The 19416-nt window shown below is 40.4% G+C and overlaps 1 protein-coding gene across 1 annotated transcript; it reads right to left on the bottom strand.

Moving 5' to 3' along the window:
* Positions 1-2356: 2356 nt before the first annotated feature.
* Positions 2357-6976, bottom strand: LOC121742333 (probable serine/threonine-protein kinase dyrk1). Its single transcript, XM_042135446.1, has 8 exons — positions 6577-6976; positions 5169-5543; positions 4759-5095; positions 4239-4518; positions 3711-3818; positions 3305-3583; positions 3039-3182; positions 2357-2845 (listed from the first exon to the last, which is right to left on the bottom strand). Exons 1-8 carry the CDS (start codon positions 6824-6826, stop codon positions 2669-2671), a joined length of 1950 nt encoding a protein of 649 aa, XP_041991380.1. The 5' UTR covers positions 6827-6976; the 3' UTR covers positions 2357-2668.
* Positions 6977-19416: the final 12440 nt, after the last annotated feature.

The following is a 19416-nucleotide window of genomic DNA, read 5'->3' on the forward strand; positions in this document are numbered from 1 at the left end:
ATCGGACCCCAAAACCCTAGGGATACTCCGATTACTACAACACAGAAGCCACCTCAACACACAACCACCACACGTCTCACAATCACTGCCAAAAGGCCTCAAGAATACAAGAATCCCACGGATCTAAGAAATCAACCGAAGATCTTCAACCAAAAGAACTAATTCGAACACAACCGTTCGAACTCAAAGGAAATCTCCAAATCAACACGGAAGTTGAGAGATTAACACTCAGTTCTCACAAACACAGAGAAGAGGGTCGCCGGAGAAGAAGATCGGAGCACATTTCGTTAGAGAGAGAGATGAGAGTTCTAGAGAGAGGTCAGAGCGTTTTGCAAAGAAAGAGAGTGAGAATACGAATCGAATGAGGCGGATAGAGCAAGGGTTGAGTTTATCTCACCCAAACAAACACACCCTAGATCTGACGGTGCATATCAACGATCCGCGTGAGATGGCCACGTGGCAACCATCAGAGTATCCCAACTTAAGTATTGGGCCAAACCACATTGGGTCACCAATAACAGAACGGGCCACACAAATTAAATCAGCCCAGGTGATTAATAACAAGCCCAACCAATTGGAGTCCATAATATCTCACATAAATTGTGAGGGAAAACAATATCCCACATTGGAGAATGAACAAGAGTTGCAAGCATATGAATGGGCTACCCCAACTCCATTAGTATGAGGCCTTTTGGGGAGTACCCCAAGAGCAAAACCGTGAGGGCTTTGCCCAAAGCGGACAATATCATACTAATGTGGAGTTCGGGTGTGCACCACCGATCCCCAACAGAGTTATTCACAACTTATACTATCTTCATCTCACTCTACATGTAGCATTTCGTATTCAATACGTGATTTTATGCAGTGTTATTTCATTATTTAAGTGGAGAGTGAATATAGTAAGACCAAAAAAATATAGGGAAAGTAATGTTTGTATAATTTAGAGTGAGTCTTCACAAAAAAGAATATGTTTCACTTGGAGTGAGAGTGTGCGACGGAGAGAGTATATTTTATTTCATCTTAGTTTTCTTAATTATAATCCAATTTCATATCTATTTTTTATTTTCATTATTTGTAGAATTAATGATGTGAATTCGGTAAGCGTCAAACCAAGAGAATGAGAAGTGAAGACGTACGATGAGCCAAACCGGAGCTAGGGCCTGTTTCAAACGTTAATATGTCTATAAAGTTGAAGTCCAAATGATCTTCAAAGACCACCAATGTCTTCATCGTGGAAGGAGCTTCACGTGAATACTTTGCACGCCTCAATCGGAGCCCGGATGAGGAAGTAATGGTCATTTTACGAAAGCTGCGCGGTCAAGTAACAAAGACTCCAGAAAGTTTATGCGGGGCGGGCATTCTGATGCATGACAACGCTCGACAATGCGTTTTGTGTCCAGGAAGACTCCAAAAGGCATGATTTTGAATTATTTTGAGTGTCTTTTCATATTCTAACCTTAGTTTGAGTGACTTTTCATCACCCAACCTCTACATCTATAAATAGGCTCTTTTGCATCATTTGTAATAGATTAGAAGTGAGTTTTGAGTGTGTCCTTTGAGAGAGTGTCTCTCCATGTTGGGTGAGATGAATGTTTGGAAAATCCATGACCGGGCTATGGTTACTTGATGGTTAGCTCAGGGTTAGCCACTTGATAAATTGACAACTAGCACCATGTAACTAGTGGCAGAGCTAAAGTGTGGAGACTCAAGGAATGATAGAAGATGTAAATTATGTGTATCCTGAAGGCCCAAAGAGGAATTAGAGGGTTACCGCTCCAATCAAGAGGGGTAATAACTGTTGGAAAATAAATACAGAAAATCACGAAAGAAGAACACGAGAAATTGTTTATAGGATGTGTATCTAATACTGGAAGTGATGTCAAGCTAAAGATTTCACTATATAATTTTCACAATGAATCCTATGATAATGGATTACCTCTATTTATAAGCAAAATAGAGAACGTTAATTATAGTCATTAGGAAACAAATCTCGTAAGGAAATATATTCTAAGAGAATAAATCAAGGATATATCGTAGAAAATATATTGCCGAAACAAATCTAGTAAGGAAATATATTCTAAGAGAATAAATCAAGGATATATATTAGAAAATATATTGCCCTCAATTATTACCTTTCAGGCTCCATAATTAACAATAACTAGTCCTAAAAATCGAAGCTTGATGTATCATTAATTTCATTTATTTAATGTTATAAAGAAAAATGAATAAATCGAACCTCAATTTTTATAAAAATTATAAAATAAAAAATTTCAATGACAATTATTATAATAAAACTAAATATATAAAAAAATGAAAAATGCTAAACATGCATTAAACGATAGCAATGTGAGCAGAATAATGAAAATAATATTTTCCCTTTTATAAAATATACTACTTCAATCGTTCACATTTCACACTGCGTCATACAACCTCATATTCCAAATGAGATTCCACAAATCAAAAGGTAAATGAACAAATTTTCAATTTTTTGAAGATTATATAAACAGCTTTACAACACACAGATCTTGTGATCTGATTATAGCTTGATATTAAGCTGTACTTCCATATCAAATGTAAAAATGAAAATAATTCTAAAGAATATACAAATAGCCTCTCCAGTTGATCAAAAAAAACATACTGTGGTTGCTATACCTTCAACACAAAATCTTCAAGTGTATGAAATGGAAAGCCAAGGGTGCTGTAGTGCCTCTCTCGCAGTAGGTCGTCTCGCTGGGTTGATCTCAAGCAAGTATTTCAAGAAGTCCGAAAAAATGGAATCGGAAATCTGCAAGTGATGCTCCAACGAGGACTCCTCGGGGACAATAAGTTCGAGCTCATTGGTTTCCTGTAGCAATGAAACTAATATAAAAAAGTAGGACCCACATTCCACTAACTCTTTCAACTCACTTTCCACTACATTTTTTAAAACCCATGTCGAGTCAACTTGTGATATTTAATGGCGGACGGAGGGAGTACCAGATAAACAAGGCTAGAAAGCTTCTTATTGTGAAATCTCGCTTAGATATATGTGAACTCACCTCGTTCAAACAATAAAGTTCGTGATCATCTGTGAAATACTTATTGGTCTCCTGGCCGTTTTGCAGCATTTCCATGTCGATAGGACCAAGGATTCCTATTATGCGCGCAAGAAGCGTAACAACTGCTTCATTTGGAAATAGGACCTGGTCGATTACAAGATTATTCGATGCAAATGCTAAAAGGCCTTATGGAAAATTAAATGACACAAAATACAGAGAAAACAAACGACAAAATAAAAATGGCAAAAAAGTAGCTAATGGCGTACCTCTCCGGAATGCAGCTCGGCCAAAATGCAGCCAACAGACCATAGATCAATCTTTTGGTCGTAGGGAAGGCCTAACATAACCTCGGGAGCCCTATAGGAACGAGATTGAACGTACAGGGATAGGTTGTCACTCTGAAAGCAACTGCTCCCAAGATCGATTATTTTTATCTCACATCTTCGGTAACTCTTTATCAGGATGTTTTCGGGCTTAAGATCACAGTGAATGATTCCTAAGTCATGCAGATACGAAAGAGCCTCTAGACACTGTTGAGTTATGATCTGCAATGCATTGGCTGCCTTAGTATTTACATAATGAGTCGAATAATTGGGACTTATTTTCCAATTCAGAAAAACATGCTTTTGTGAGACGTGAGGATTTAAAAAAGAATTTTCGAACATAGAGAACCTGCAGCCTGCTCAATGTGAAATAGGCATCTCCACCGGATTCCAGGTTGTATTTCTGAAATTCATATAAATTTGCTTTGAGAAGTTCCGTAACAATAAATAGATGCTCCTGCAGACAGAAACAATGCAATCGGTATATAGTTCAATCACGCATAACTGCAAAATATATGACAAAAAATTCCCATCACAATCGAACTTCCAGTATACTAGTAAAAGCATCTTTCGTTTTCAAAAAATCATAGGTGAGCATTGTTTCTACTCAATCATCATACTATTATCCCAGTACTCATAATAAAATCGATAATGATAACACATAAAGCTAACATAAATAGCATTTTCAGTTCTATATTTCTTTGTTCCACACTTACTATTTAAGTCCTGTAGTTTGGGATTCAATATGGACCTTAAAAATGCAATCAAATCATACAAATTAATTTTTTAAACAACAAGAAAAGAAAGTGGCATGATCAATCATGTATTCAAGTTATTGTTGTCTATAACAAGACACTAAACTTTTTTATAGGCATACCTGGTGGTAGAAGTAATCATAAAGGCGTAAAATGTGCCATTCATCAGCCGGATCGTGCTTATTTACAAACTTCAGAAGTTTGATCTCATCTATGCTCTGGTCGAAGAAGTCCTTGTCGTTTTTAATAATTTTCAAGCAAACATCCATCCCCGAGTATAGATCATGTGCCTCGACTACTTTGCTGAACGCAGCAGATCCGAGGAATTCTGCTACATAGTATCTACTTGCTATAATGCTATTTATCACAATTGGGAACTCCTTGGTCTCTTCAAACCCGGTCCTGTTAATGGGATAATAAATGAGTACAACTGAACGCTACAAATCAACCTGCAAATTAAAGATCGATGATGTGGTGAATAAATGAAAAAATTGACTACAAAATTGTTCTTATGTCCAGAAATACCATCCCATTCTTGTAAGAGAAAACTCGAATTTAATTAAGGCATGCATTCTCATACGTTATGGATTTACCTATAGCATCAAAAAAGGAAGCAAAAAATGGAACCAGTGACTTACAAACCTGTTTTTCCGGTGTATAATTCTTAGATCAAATGTCTCAAATTCTTCGTCCTTTGTCTCATATAAGTGGAGCTCGTCATCAGCAACTGTATTGTTCTCTTCATTTACCGGGACTTGGGGCTCGTGAAGTTCTCCTGTTATAACACTTCCGTACGTAAAGTCAAAGTCGTCGTTGTTGTTTGTCTGATTATTTTTCTGAACAGTATGGAGGTCGAGGTCGTGGTCGTTATCAAAACTGTCCACCCAATCGTAAGTAGAATTCTGTTTGATGGAGAAGTTAGAGTTAGTCCAGTTCATCATCAATTGATTGTCGTTTGGACCCGTCTGTTCTCGAATTCCTGCACAAACCCTTCCATTGTCAATGCAAGTAAGAGAGCGGTGAAACAACTATATAACCAGTGGAGATATCACCTTGTTCCAGTCGAATGTGATCGTGCAACTCATAATAGTCTTTGTAAGTCTCATCCTTCAAATTGTCCTTTGTGCATCGGCTTGCCACATTACCGATTCTCTCAACGGATATAAAATTATACGCAGCTTGATCCTCAACATGCTCTCCTGCTTGCACGGCTGTTACAAACTTATCCTCGCTTAAATCACCACAAAAATCCCCACCAGCGTGGGGGGTCGGCATAGCAAAATCCTCGTCTTTCTCCTTGTACCAGAAGAGGTCATTTTGCATATCGAAATCAGGGTAGTCTCGAGCCGTCCCAAACTGAGTCAATCCATCGGAGGAGGTCTGCGAAGCTGCACGACTCGTACGAACCCCGTACGGGTTTGTAAACTCTGGATTGCAAGAAGCCGATGAAATTAAACTAAGGGCGTGGAACAGCCTAAATGTACACAAATGGGATAAATGTACCAACAGATCTATGTGCTTATTGATATTCCCCAGTAGAGGAATGCTATGTTACATGCTGACATAAAATAAATGATTAGGATCTTGAAAGTTACATATCTGTATTACAAAAGGATCATAACCTAATTTATTCATTTCTCCTTAACTTCAATAGGAATTAAATTAATAAATTGGGCTTTAATATTACTAAAAATAGATGATAAGAGAATTCCTGGGAAAATAAAAATAGAAACCAGTCCAACAGATCCATCACAATTTTACTAAAAGAATATCTTCCACGGTTTAATATATACATATACAAATATAGGGATGTAATCAAATGCAAGCTCTACAAACTCCAAACTATGATTTTGACATTTAGAAAATGTTAACAGATGACAAAATAACATCAATAGAAAAAGTCAACACAATGTCAACAGTTGACGTTGTGTTGAGACTGTATTGATATTTTCTGTTGATGTTATTTTGTCAATTGTTGACATTTTCTAACTGTCCAGATCATAGATTGGAGTTAATAAAATATTTAGAGTTTGCATTTTATCACTACCCAACATATGTATGAAAGGTCCAATTCTCCTAAGACCACCTTTAAAATGAGAACTCAGAACCATATCAGTTACATGATTCATTAATATCAATTGGCATCACAAAATATATCAGTTCTCCGATACATGAATATCAGTAGGGTTTAGTGATATTGAAAGTCAACAACCGATATTAATGAATCAACGAAATCTCATTATAATATGTTTCTCAAATCAATCACATCTCTATATATGAATACACATATCTTGACCGCTTAAGCACAAATGCAGCAATAATTGAATTGAAATGCAACATAAAGAAACAACCAACACATTAAATTCAAATTGCCTCAATTGAACAAAAAAAGGGGCATTAAATTGGCGACAACACTTGAATCAATTCAACGCCGCAAAAAGAAAGAAGAGAAATTAATACCAGAGGAGCACAATTCAGTAGTAGAAGAACCGAGACTGACGAACTCATCATCGGAGCTCTCCTCCGGCAGCCGAGCCGACGGAATTCTGAGCAGCGAAGGCGGAGGCGCCATCGGGAATACGAACTTCTCCAATTCGGAAGCGCCAGTTCCCGATTTGTCCATCACATCCTCCATCAGCGCCGATGCCGATTCCGACAATCCGTTCTCCCTCATGAATCGCAGCACCGCCTCAAGCTCGACCTCCGCCATGGCAAGGCAAGAGATGAGGAGTTTAAGAGAGATGAAGCGGCGAGCTCATGAGTTCGGTGTATTGAAATGGAGTGAGAAAGATCTGTTGCCAATTTCGAAATTGGTGGGGCTTCGGAGGGTGACACGTGACATGTTTATTGAGACTTCGCCATGTCGGATTCTTTAATTTTCTATGTCATCAAGGTTGTCTATTGCTCTACTTCTAAGTTTTCATTATTTCTTCAGATTTTACATCTTACCATCCAATTGCATTATTTAATCTCATTTTTATTAAATTTGCATTCATTTTACCAACCACTAATTTATTTCCTAAACTTTTTCTACAGGATCACGTGGAAGCCTCTGTCTACTTTTTGGTGTCTTATTTTATGCCACAATTCTAGTTTGATCAATTACTGAAAAAAATTATGATATTTGGTAAAAAAATTTATTTTATTTTAATTTTTTTGATTGTTCTTAATTCTTAATTGTTCTTTTTTACTAAATTTGTGATATTACTTTTAGTTTTAAACTAAAGGATGTTGATCACATGTGCATCAATTTAGTAATCAACTTTGTCTAAAAAAGTTATTATGGGACGATTGAGAAATTTTCAAATTTTGTGATTTATCTTCAAATTTTTTAAGGTGCGAAACAGATTAGAATTAGACCAAACCTCGTGATTTTGTGGGTAATTAATCCTTCAATTTTTATAGTAATTTTAATTATTTTTGTTCAGTTTTAATCTTTTATTTTAGTATAATTTTAAGGTAATTAGCTACGCTCCAATCCAATCATTTTGTTTATATTACACCATTCAAGGGAAATGTCTTCGTAAAATAAGAGACCAAAGAGTTAGTATAAAGTTTGTGAAAAGTTCAAATGTATTAGACAATATATTCTCATCTTGTATCCGATTAACGTAGTACTCCCTTGTCACGACCACAACTTCCTAGTCAAAGAAAGCGCAGCTATTTCGCGACTAAAAATACTAAACTGTCTCAACACATCATCATAATTACTGAAATTAAGGAAATACTGTCTAAAAGTCATCAAGATAGCAAGTTATTACATCAGAGTGAAATGTGGGACATTGTCTTTACTGAGACAAAGCTAGGTCCATGCAGCGGAAGAGTTCCAAGACAAGTATAACATGTATGGAGACATACTACACTAGCTACCCTTCTTTTATTTTATCTTCAGTCCCAACACCTCCTCTGCCTCGATCGATCAACCTGCACATTAAGGAAAACAATATGCAGGGCTGAGTACTTGATATACTCAGTGGCTTATGCCGAAAACTGTTTTTCTTTTAATTGTCTGCCAAGCTGAGTGAACGCGGGGTTTTTCTGAAAACAAGTCCCGGTCACTAAAATCTGTTATTTCTTTCTGAAATAGACTGCAGTCTTTTAACTTTCTGATGATATACCATGTCAAGCTGTGTGAATCGGGAATGTGGCCACATTCCACGATCACTGGGTCGGCCAACCTGGCGCTAGCTCACGACCCCTAGACCGGCCAACCTTGCGCTAGCTCACGGTCCGTAAGTGTACACAAGTCCGAGTAGGATTTACTGACCTACTGGGACCCGAATTCGTTTTAACCATGAATGGCAATCACAAAATAAAACATGGCATGACAACTCATTCAAAAGTTCACACTTATTCTCATAGAGTTCTGTAAATAAAAAGGAAAGAAGCCCACACATAATGTAGGATAGAAAAGCCCACCTCGTTTGCTTAACCCTTTCAAACGGGTACTGTCTGACTTGAGATTTACTCGTCGAGCGACGACGTCCTTTTTCAAAAATAATATACTTAAATTAGGCTTTAAGTAATCATTGATCTTGCATGAATGCATGCCTAAGCGTGATCTTTTATTTTATCTCTTTCTTTCTAAATATTAGAGATCTAAATTCTGTAATTAAATCAGCGATTTAAATTGTTCTGAATCCGGCTGCCCCGTTCGGTTATAATTATTTCCCGGATTATCTTAAGTATTTTAAAATACTTTCTGTGACTATTAAAGTCCGCTTAAATATTTATTGGCTTTTATTTCACTCACGGCTTATAAGTTTTTTTTTCTTCCGTGGCTTAAGGAATTAATTCCATTAACTCTTGGAATTAATCTAAGATAATGATTCCAACCAAAATTAAGCTTTGTGGTCCAAACTAATTAAAGAGGGGCAGTGGCCCATTTTAATTTCTGCTGAATCTGGCCCAACTTAATTAATTCCAGGCCCAAGTGTTTTAAAATATTGGGGAGGCCCAACTCCATACCCCAAAGCTGTCGACCCCCCCCTCCATCTCTCTCTTTCATTTTCGAAACTTTTCCCCCAAAATTCCAAATCCCAAAATTTTAGAAAGAACGCAGCAGCTACTGCCCTCAATTCCTCCGACGAATTCAAGCCGGAGTGTCTCCCTCCATCTACGACGAGTTCTCTCCCTCGTCAAGCTCGGCGGAGCCTGTCAGATCGGGAAGACAGAAGGCTTCCCCTTTTTCCTTCGCGGCTGGCCGTTCCCGGCGCTGCATGGGGGAGCTCCGGGTTATCGCCGCCATGCGCACGCCCTCAGTCTCGGCGAGGATTTTCGGGGCTCCGTCGTCATTCGGCTCCCGTCGGGCAGCCCTAGACACCAAGCTAAGTCATCCTCCTCCTTCCCCTTACTTGATTTCTTACTCAAAGTCTATGAGTTATGATTTATGGGAGTACTTAGCTTACTGGAGTGATGTGAAGTTCTTTACTGCGGTGTTTGAAATTCTCCTATCGTTCTTGGTTCGAGCAGCCCCTAATGTTATGTGAGGGAGTCTCTGGTGGTTTGCTACTGTTCTCAATTTCATACTTGTTGTGAGGTTCTTATGAGGAGTTCTATGTTATTGTGCTACCCGATCATTCTATATGATGCAAAAAGGGTGTTGTTGAGGGGTTACCTTTTGTGAAAATGATGGGATGGAGTTGCCGGTCTCTGGACACTTTCAAACTGAGCTCTTTGCTCTGCCTCAGCCCCCCCCCCCTTCTCACTCTCTTACTCACTTACTTGTTCGTGTATGTGGTGGTGTGGGTGAATGGGAATGGGAGTGTGGTATTTAGAGATGGTGAAGCTGGGATTGTTTATACACCTTTGCCTAACTGAAAGCCTGGGGAAAGGCTGGTGTACTAAGCTGTAACTGCTGGCTGGGCAGTAGTTGTTCCCTCTGCAGTAAAATCGCAGGGTGTACTCGTGGGTTGGATGAGCCTTTGGCTCCTGGTTTTGCCCTGACATCATAACCGAAAGTGATGCCCATTCCTTGTGCTATTTGTTGCACACTTTAACTGCACTGTGCATTCCTCTTGCAGGTACCAGCTGGAGTGGCAGGTGGCTGTTGGTTTGGCTGGGGGTGAGCCGTGGAGTGCAGGGAAATGGCAGCCTCTGACCCTTCCTTTTTTTTTTTGGGTAAGTTTTAGTCTTACATGCTTAAAGTAGGTTTGTTCCTTATCCTTACTTATTTTGCCAACTAGCCACTTTAGTGTCTTATGTGTCTTCTTGTTTATCTCGTTGTTTCTGGTAGGGACAAGAGACTGGCTCCTCCCGACTGTTGTCTCGTTGGCTTGGCCCAACGGACCGTCGGAAAATTCTGAGCGAGACGGCCCGGTGATGAAGGTCGACATAGTTGCTAGGGCTCGAGAGTTGTAATAGTGTAGTTTAACTTCCTTTGTCCTCGTCGTCTAGGATTGTAAGTTATTAGTTCGGAACTTCTGTAAATTCAAGGCTTAGCTGGATATACTAACTGTTGTGTTCTGTATGCTCAAAGCTCTGAACACTCTTTCTTTTCTCTTTAAAAAAATTCTAGTATTTATTTCAAAATTCTCGAAAATCTAGGTCTCGGATATTACATTCTACCCCCCTTAACAAAAATTTCGTCCCGAAATTTTGTCTCGGTTAGGTAAAAAGCTGTGGGTACTTCTCTTTCATCTGATACCATCCTCGAGTTCCCACGTCGCTTCCTCGCGGCCGTGGTGCTTCCAAAGGACTTTCACTGTTGCAATATTTTTATTTCTCAATTCTTTAACTTTTCTGTCCAGAATTGCTTCTGGCTTTTCTTCATAGCTCAAATCTGGTTCTATCACCATCTCTTCTTGGTGTACTATGTGTTTGGGGTCAAACACGTACTTTCTCAACTGTGATACATGAAATACATTGTGTACATTCCCGAAGCTTGGCGGGAGCGCTAATTTGTATGCCATAGGGCCAACTGTTTCTAGGATCTCGTAAGGTCCGATAAAATGCGGCTTTAGTTTGCCCTTGACGCCGAATCTAGTTATCACTTTCGACGAGGATACTTTCAGGAAAACTTTTTCTTCCCTCTTTGAACTGTAAATCGGTTCTGCGAGCATCTGCGTAAGATTTGTGTCTATCTTGAGCTTCTTTGACTCTCTTTCGGATCTGTCGGACGATTTCTATCATTTCCTCTCCGAAGTCTGGTCCGAGAATCCTTCTCTCACCAACTTCATCCCAGTAAAGTGGTGATCTGCACTTTTTCCCATATAATGCCTCGTATGGAGCCATGTCAATAGTTGCCTGGTAACTGTTATTGTAGGCGAACTCTATAAGTGGAAGTACTGTCTCCCAGCTTACTCCACGGTCGAGCACTACAGCTCTTAACATATCTTCCAATGTCTGGATCGTCCTTTCGGACTGTCCGTCCGTCTGTGGATGGAACGCTGTGCTGAAATTCAGCTGAGTGCCTAACTCTCGTTGTAGGCTTATCCAAAACCTAGAAGTAAATTTTGAATCTCGATCTGAGGTGATCGTTACTGGGACACCATGTAAGCGTACGATCTCTCGCACGTAAATCTGTGCTAACTTGTCTGAACCGTATGTGATACGAATTGGTATGAAGTGAGCACTTTTGGTGAGGCGATCGATTACTACCCAGATGGCTGTGTTTCCCCGTTGTGATTTTGGCAATCCTGTCACAAAATCCATTGCTATATGCTCCCATTTCCATTCTGGAATCTCGAGAGGCTGCAACTTTCCATAGGGTCGTTGATGCAAAGCCTTCACTTGCTGGCAAGCCAAGCATCTTTCCACAAACGACGCTATGCTTCTCTTCATGCCATCCCACCAAAATTGCTTCTTCAAGTCCTGACACATCTTCGTACTTCCAGGATGGGCAGTATAGGGTGTCTCATGAGCTTCACTCATGATCTCATTTCTGAGTGTCTCCTCATTGGGTACGCATAATCTCCCTTTGAAAGTGAGGGCATTATCCGCCTCTTCGCGGTAGTATTCCCCTTTTCCCGTCCTTACTCTGAGACGGATCTTTTCTAGAGCGTCATCGTCTCTCTGGGCTTCAACGATTCTGGCTCTTAAATCTGGTTCTATGACCAAGGTGGATATTCTGCTGTCCACTGTCTCCGGGGCTCTTACTATTTCCAGCCGCATCTTGGCGAATTCCCGGATAACCTCTTCCTCTTGTGTGAGGAAAGCAGCCACTTGAGGCGCAGTCTTTCTGCTCAAGGCATCTGCTACCACATTGGCTTTTCCTGGGTGGTAGTTTATACCACAGTCGTAGTCTTTGACTAGTTCCAGCCATCTGCGCTGTCTCATATTCAGATCCTTCTGCTCGAAAAAGTATTTGAGACTCTTATGATCTGTGAAGATCTCACATCGAACTCCATAAAGGTGATGTCTCCAAATCTTCAACGCGTGGACCACTGCTGCTAATTCCAGGTCGTGCGTCGGATAGTTCAACTCGTGCGGCCTCAATTGGCGTGAAGCATATGCTATCACCTTACCCTTCTGCATCAGCACGCACCCGAGTCCGACCTTCGATGCATCTGTATACACCACATAGTCGACTCCCGCTTCTGGCACAACTAGAACTGGCGCTGTGGTCAACTTTTTCTTTAGCAACTGGAAGCTTGCTTCACATTCTGGGGTCCAATTGACTTTAACTCCTTTCTTGAGCTGTTGAGTCATCGGCCTCGCTATTTTAGAAAACCCCTCAATGAACCTTCGGTAGCATCATGCCAGTCCTAGGAAACTCCGAATTTCATTAGTCGTCGCTGGTGACTGCCAACGTTGCACGGCTTCAACTTTAGCAGGGTCTACTCGGATCCCTTCTGCTGTCACTAAGTGTCCAAGAAAGTTCACTTTGTTAAGCCAGAACTCACACTTGCTAAACTTAGCATAGAACTTCTCGGCTCTTAACGTCTCTAACGTAGTTCTCAAGCGCTCCTCGTGTTTCTTCTTGTTCTTTGAGTACATGAGCACGTCGTCTTTAAAAGCTAGGACGACCTTGTCCAAATATGGGCGGAACACGCGGTTCATTAGGTTCATGAACACGGCTGGGGCGTTTGTAAGCCCAAAAAGGCATTACAGTAAACTCGTAATGGTCATATCTGGTGCGAAGTGCAGTCTTAGGTATACCGTCTTGTCGAACTCCCAGCTAGTGATAACCCGATCTCAAGCCCATCTTCGAGAATACGCTGGCTCCTCGCAGCTGGTCGAAGAGGTCGTTGATTCTCGGTAGAGGTACTTGTTCTTGAGGGTTAACTTATTTAGCTCTCGATAGTCGATACACATTCGCAAAGTCCCATCCTTCTTCTTCATGAAGAGTACTGATGCGCCCAAAAACGATACACTGGGTCTGATGAAACCCAGGTCTACTTATTCTTGTAACTGGATCTTAAGTTCTTCTTATTTCTTGAGCGCCATTCTATATAGTGACTGAGATAATATGACTGATTCAAGTCATTCCTTTAGTAATTCATTTCGTCTGGGTGATGAAGCTATTTCTAATCTTAGATTTCATCGCCAGGTATTGAGTTCTCTAACGCTTGCATCGATCGTAAAGGTAGTCATTGAGCTGCCATAATGATCTCGTAACCTCTCGCTCAGTTGAGGTAGTCTACTTTTACCGCTTTCAAGGTGCTTTTGTGCTTACCGCGATTCTTTGTCATGATTTAGCATAGACTTTATTCTACTCGCATTAAACCTTGAATACTGAATCTGTGCATGTGGAGGTGTTGGCTTCTTTCTCCCAATGCTACCGTCTCCATGCTCTTTTGGTTCGACTGAGCGATTCGTGGTGAAATAATCTAGCATGACTTTCCAAAGTGATCTAGATCTCGTGTCCAGATTAACACAAAACTCCATCGACAGCTCCTTTCTGAGCTGCTTATTTGAGACGTGGCATATCGTAGAATAATTCGTCGCATTTTATTGCCAACGTTTGCCCTTGCTCTATATTATAGGGCTCTAAATCCTGTTCTCTTGCGATAACTTCTTTTAAAAGGAAAAATTCAATCTCTCCCTTCATAGTAGGGACGGTGAGGGTAGCGGTGCTATCACGCGTTCCTCTTCCCGAATGTCTCTCCAGCTTTAGCCTTTTTCCTGGCCACCTCTTAGACGAATCCCTTTTGCTGATGGGATTTGTTCCGTCAAACATAAACTACGAAAGTACTTGCATTTTCTCCATGGCTTTCATCACATACCCATGATTGAGTCTTTGTTCTGGTGGCTTACTCTACTCGGAATAAGCATTTCGTTCGATCAAACTGTCGTATAGGTCTTTTACGTCTTCGGACGTCATTTAATCCATATATTCCTTGATATTTCTCTACTCAAGGCTAGTTGCTTCTTTATACAAACAAATATTCGATTTTTTTCCTACCGGCTTGTTACAAGCGGTACGTAGATTCGAAGTATTTAACGCTTTGCTGTCGGTTATGCGACGCTTCTGGTTGGTGCATCATTTCCTGCACGTGTCTCCATGGGGACGTATTTATTATGCGTATCTGAAAGAAACTGAGACCATGCCTTTTTCTGCTAGCCTCGTATCAATAACTCGATGATTAATCTAATAGTCTTAACTTGGATTATTATTATTCACACAAGAGAGTATGACTGAAAATTTGAAGGGCTACTGAATACCCAACTGGACTAGAATAACATCTCTTGTTCAACTTATATGAATTTTCGTCGATAATCGACCTTGAAGGTAAGTATTGAGTTCATTCAAAGAACTACGTAGCTCAACTGGTTCCAGGCAAACTCATAGAAGCTGAGGCTCACCCCTGGTGGGAGCTAGAAATAATCATGAGAGAGGTCATGAAAACTGGATGGAAATGAACTAACTGTAATTTCCACAGTAAGATGGAAAATAGGATAGTACAATTGTCCAATCAAATGGAAAGAATCTGAGCATCAAGGATAGTGGTTCAAACATGTCACCGCCTAAAATGATCAACCGCGAAAAATTTAGCAACGTAGGCGATTGCAATGAAGGAACATTGGTCATGCTTGAAAGGCATCTTGATATGGAATAACAAAATCACATCAATGATTTCATAGGTTCATTAAGGCAATACACTGAAATGAACTATTCAGAAAAATCAACTAGGCCAAGCTCGTTAGGGAAAAGTACAATATGTTTGCCTTAACTTCAAACTGCAGAAAAATTCTGAGACTGGGAATAATGCATGTATTGGAACTGAGATTGAATAATTTCACCTCTGTAGGAAAAATATTGCTACAACACAGTTTCAAAATAGGGAGGTGAACAAGAGTTCCAACACAATATGAAATGCGCTGAGAAAATATTTAAAAGGCGCGACCATTCTGGGGGTCGGAACTATAAGCATCATAAGAATGAAATTTCATTGCACGAGTCCAAGAAATCGGGATATGGATCCCCTATATTGTGGCTCAAAAGGGACAATCAACAAATAACGATGCTTGAAACCTAGAAGTATCCCAAATTTGGGAACTAAAACTGGGTCACCGCTTTCGTGAAAGAATGAAAGTGGCGTACTACTTGTAAAACGTGAGTCAATCAGAAGTCTCCATAGACGATGTCTGAAGAATAAGCTTATTCTGAAGGTAATAGATAAAAACAACTTTAGAATTTGTGACCGGAGCTTATACAGTCAAACTTTACTCTTTATGAACGATGAGTCAAAGGACTGCAGTCCATAAACTGGAAATGAGTCAAATCTCGCATAGAAAAAGGAATACTGACATGTTACTTGCGAGTCAAGCTAAAGTCTGAATAGACGGGGTATTGTCCTTTGAAAGGACTCTTAGAAGGAATTTCACTGGGATCCAAGTAAGTACTATTGATTATATTCATCGGTTCTAGTTATGTGACACTTCTTTGTTTGTTCTTGTGGAGTTCTGACATGATAAACGCGTTCTAGGAAACCATACATTTCAAGATGGGGTTTCTCGTGCTATTAAACTGATAACTGCAGCTGGAGGTCATACTTTCATATCGTTCTTGATAACTTAGAACGCCGATTCTGGTAAAACATCACATTCTCCATCGTGCTTCGTAGCACGCTATAAGTATCGCTTCTGGATCACGTAGCCACTTGGGCTTGTTACGCCACATTAGATCACTTTACTAGATCGCGGGTACGATCTCTTTCCGTGTAGGGATGCATCTCCCGAACAAGCTGGAAGGTAAACTATTTTCGTTATAACTTGGTCTTTGTAAAGACATTGGGAACTTCTTGGTTCATCGTCTAGTATACATATATATATGTATACTATCTGTGTGTTTAAAAGAATGGACTTCCTTTAATTGCTGTCTATAAGTAGTACAATAGTACTTTTTGGCTCGTCTTTTGATTTTTTTTTTTTTTTTTTTTTTTTTGAAAAATCTGTGGAATTAGGGGTTCTCCCTAACTGATGGTTTCAGTTGGTCTCGTCGCCGTGGAAGGCGGTAACAAGTTCTCATTCTGCTAATACTTGATTCTGCATGTCTCACCTAAGGTACTTCTCTAAAGCACTCTAGGTTCACATACATAGTCCCCATGACATCTATTCATTCATGTCAAGCTCATAAAACACAGATACAGTAAGCATATCTTATGCAAAGTATCAGCTATCACGTTGCATCTTGCAAGCATTTCCAATAAACCTTTTCGTTCCCATAAGGGCTGTGAAAATTATTTTCTTTTTCTGAAAAAAAAAACTTAGAAAATTTCATTTTCTTTCTCAAAATGGAAAAATATTTTCTTTCTTCAAAATTCTCTTTTCTGGACGAGCGGGCGTCGACCCCTGTTTCTGGTGCAGTTGATCGTGTCGAGCTGAGGTGTTGGGATCTTGTACTGATCATTCTGTTCACTTTCTAGCCTAGTGCTACTGTTCTGGACTGAGGCTTGGAAAGAAGGTTCTTGGGTCAGAGCGAAAGAAAAGTGCTCTGATACCACTCTGTCACGACCACAACTTCCTAGTCAAAGAAAGCGCAGCTATTTCGCGACTAAAAATACTAAACTGTCTCAACACATCATCATAATTACTGAAATTAAGGAAATACTGTCTAAAAGTCATCAAGATAGCAAGTTATTACATCAGAGTGAAATGTGGGACATTGTCTTTACTGAGACAAAGCTAGGTCCATGCAGCGGAAGAGTTCCAAGACAAGTATAACATGTATGGAGACATACTACACTAGCTACCCTTCTTTTATTTTATCTTCAGTCCCAACACCTCCTCTGCCTCGATCGATCAACCTGCACATTAAGGAAAACAATATGCAGGGCTGAGTACTTGATATACTCAGTGGCTTATGCCGAAAACTGTTTTTCTTTTAATTGTCTGCCAAGCTGAGTGAACGCGGGGTTTTTCTGAAAACAAGTCCCGGTCACTAAAATCTGTTATTTCTTTCTGAAATAGACTGCAGTCTTTTAACTTTCTGATGATATACCATGTCAAGCTGTGTGAATCGGGAATGTGGCCACATTCCACGATCACTGGGTCGGCCAACCTGGCGCTAGCTCACGACCCCTAGACCGGCCAACCTTGCGCTAGCTCACGGTCCGTAAGTGTACACAAGTCCGAGTAGGATTTACTGACCTACTGGGACCCGAATTCGTTTTAACCATGAATGGCAATCACAAAATAAAACATGGCATGACAACTCATTCAAAAGTTCACACTTATTCTCATAGAGTTCTGTAAATAAAAAGGAAAGAAGCCCACACATAATGTAGGATAGAAAAGCCCACCTCGTTTGCTTAACCCTTTCAAACGGGTACTGTCTGACTTGAGATTTACTCGTCGAGCGACGACGTCCTTTTTCAAAAATAATATACTTAAATTAGGCTTTAAGTAATCATTGATCTTGCATGAATGCATGCCTAAGCGTGATCTTTTATTTTATCTCTTTCTTTCTAAATATTAGAGATCTAAATTCTGTAATTAAATCAGCGATTTAAATTGTTCTGAATCCGGCTGCCCCGTTCGGTTATAATTATTTCCCGGATTATCTTAAGTATTTTAAAATACTTTCTGTGACTATTAAAGTCCGCTTAAATATTTATTGGCTTTTATTTCACTCACGGCTTATAAGTTTTTTTTTCTTCCGTGGCTTAAGGAATTAATTCCATTAACTCTTGGAATTAATCTAAGATAATGATTCCAACCAAAATTAAGCTTTGTGGTCCAAACTAATTAAAGAGGGGCAGTGGCCCATTTTAATTTCTGCTGAATCTGGCCCAACTTAATTAATTCCAGGCCCAAGTGTTTTAAAATATTGGGGAGGCCCAACTCCATACCCCAAAGCTGTCGACCCCCCCCCTCCATCTCTCTCTTTCATTTTCGAAACTTTTCCCCCAAAATTCCAAATCCCAAAATTTTAGAAAGAACGCAGCAGCTACTGCCCTCAATTCCTCCGACGAATTCAAGCCGGAGTGTCTCCCTCCATCTACGACGAGTTCTCTCCCTCGTCAAGCTCGGCGGAGCCTGTCAGATCGGGAAGACAGAAGGCTTCCCCTTTTTCCTTCGCGGCTGGCCGTTCCCGGCGCTGCATGGGGGAGCTCCGGGTTATCGCCGCCATGCGCACGCCCTCAGTCTCGGCGAGGATTTTCGGGGCTCCGTCGTCATTCGGCTCCCGTCGGGCAGCCCTAGACACCAAGCTAAGTCATCCTCCTCCTTCCCCTTACTTGATTTCTTACTCAAAGTCTATGAGTTATGATTTATGGGAGTACTTAGCTTACTGGAGTGATGTGAAGTTCTTTACTGCGGTGTTTGAAATTCTCCTATCGTTCTTGGTTCGAGCAGCCCCTAATGTTATGTGAGGGAGTCTCTGGTGGTTTGCTACTGTTCTCAATTTCATACTTGTTGTGAGGTTCTTATGAGGAGTTCTATGTTATTGTGCTACCCGATCATTCTATATGATGCAAAAAGGGTGTTGTTGAGGGGTTACCTTTTGTGAAAATGATGGGATGGAGTTGCCGGTCTCTGGACACTTTCAAACTGAGCTCTTTGCTCTGCCTCAGCCCCCTCCCCCTTCTCACTCTCTTACTCACTTACTTGTTCGTGTATGTGGTGGTGTGGGTGAATGGGAATGGGAGTGTGGTATTTAGAGATGGTGAAGCTGGGATTGTTTATACACCTTTGCCTAACTGAAAGCCTGGGGAAAGGCTGGTGTACTAAGCTGTAACTGCTGGCTGGGCAGTAGTTGTTCCCTCTGCAGTAAAATCGCAGGGTGTACTCGTGGGTTGGATGAGCCTTTGGCTCCTGGTTTTGCCCTGACATCATAACCGAAAGTGATGCCCATTCCTTGTGCTATTTGTTGCACACTTTAACTGCACTGTGCATTCCTCTTGCAGGTACCAGCTG

This window comes from Salvia splendens, chromosome 7, assembly GCF_004379255.2.
Source record: "Salvia splendens isolate huo1 chromosome 7, SspV2, whole genome shotgun sequence".
Lineage (NCBI taxonomy): Eukaryota > Viridiplantae > Streptophyta > Magnoliopsida > Lamiales > Lamiaceae > Salvia > Salvia splendens.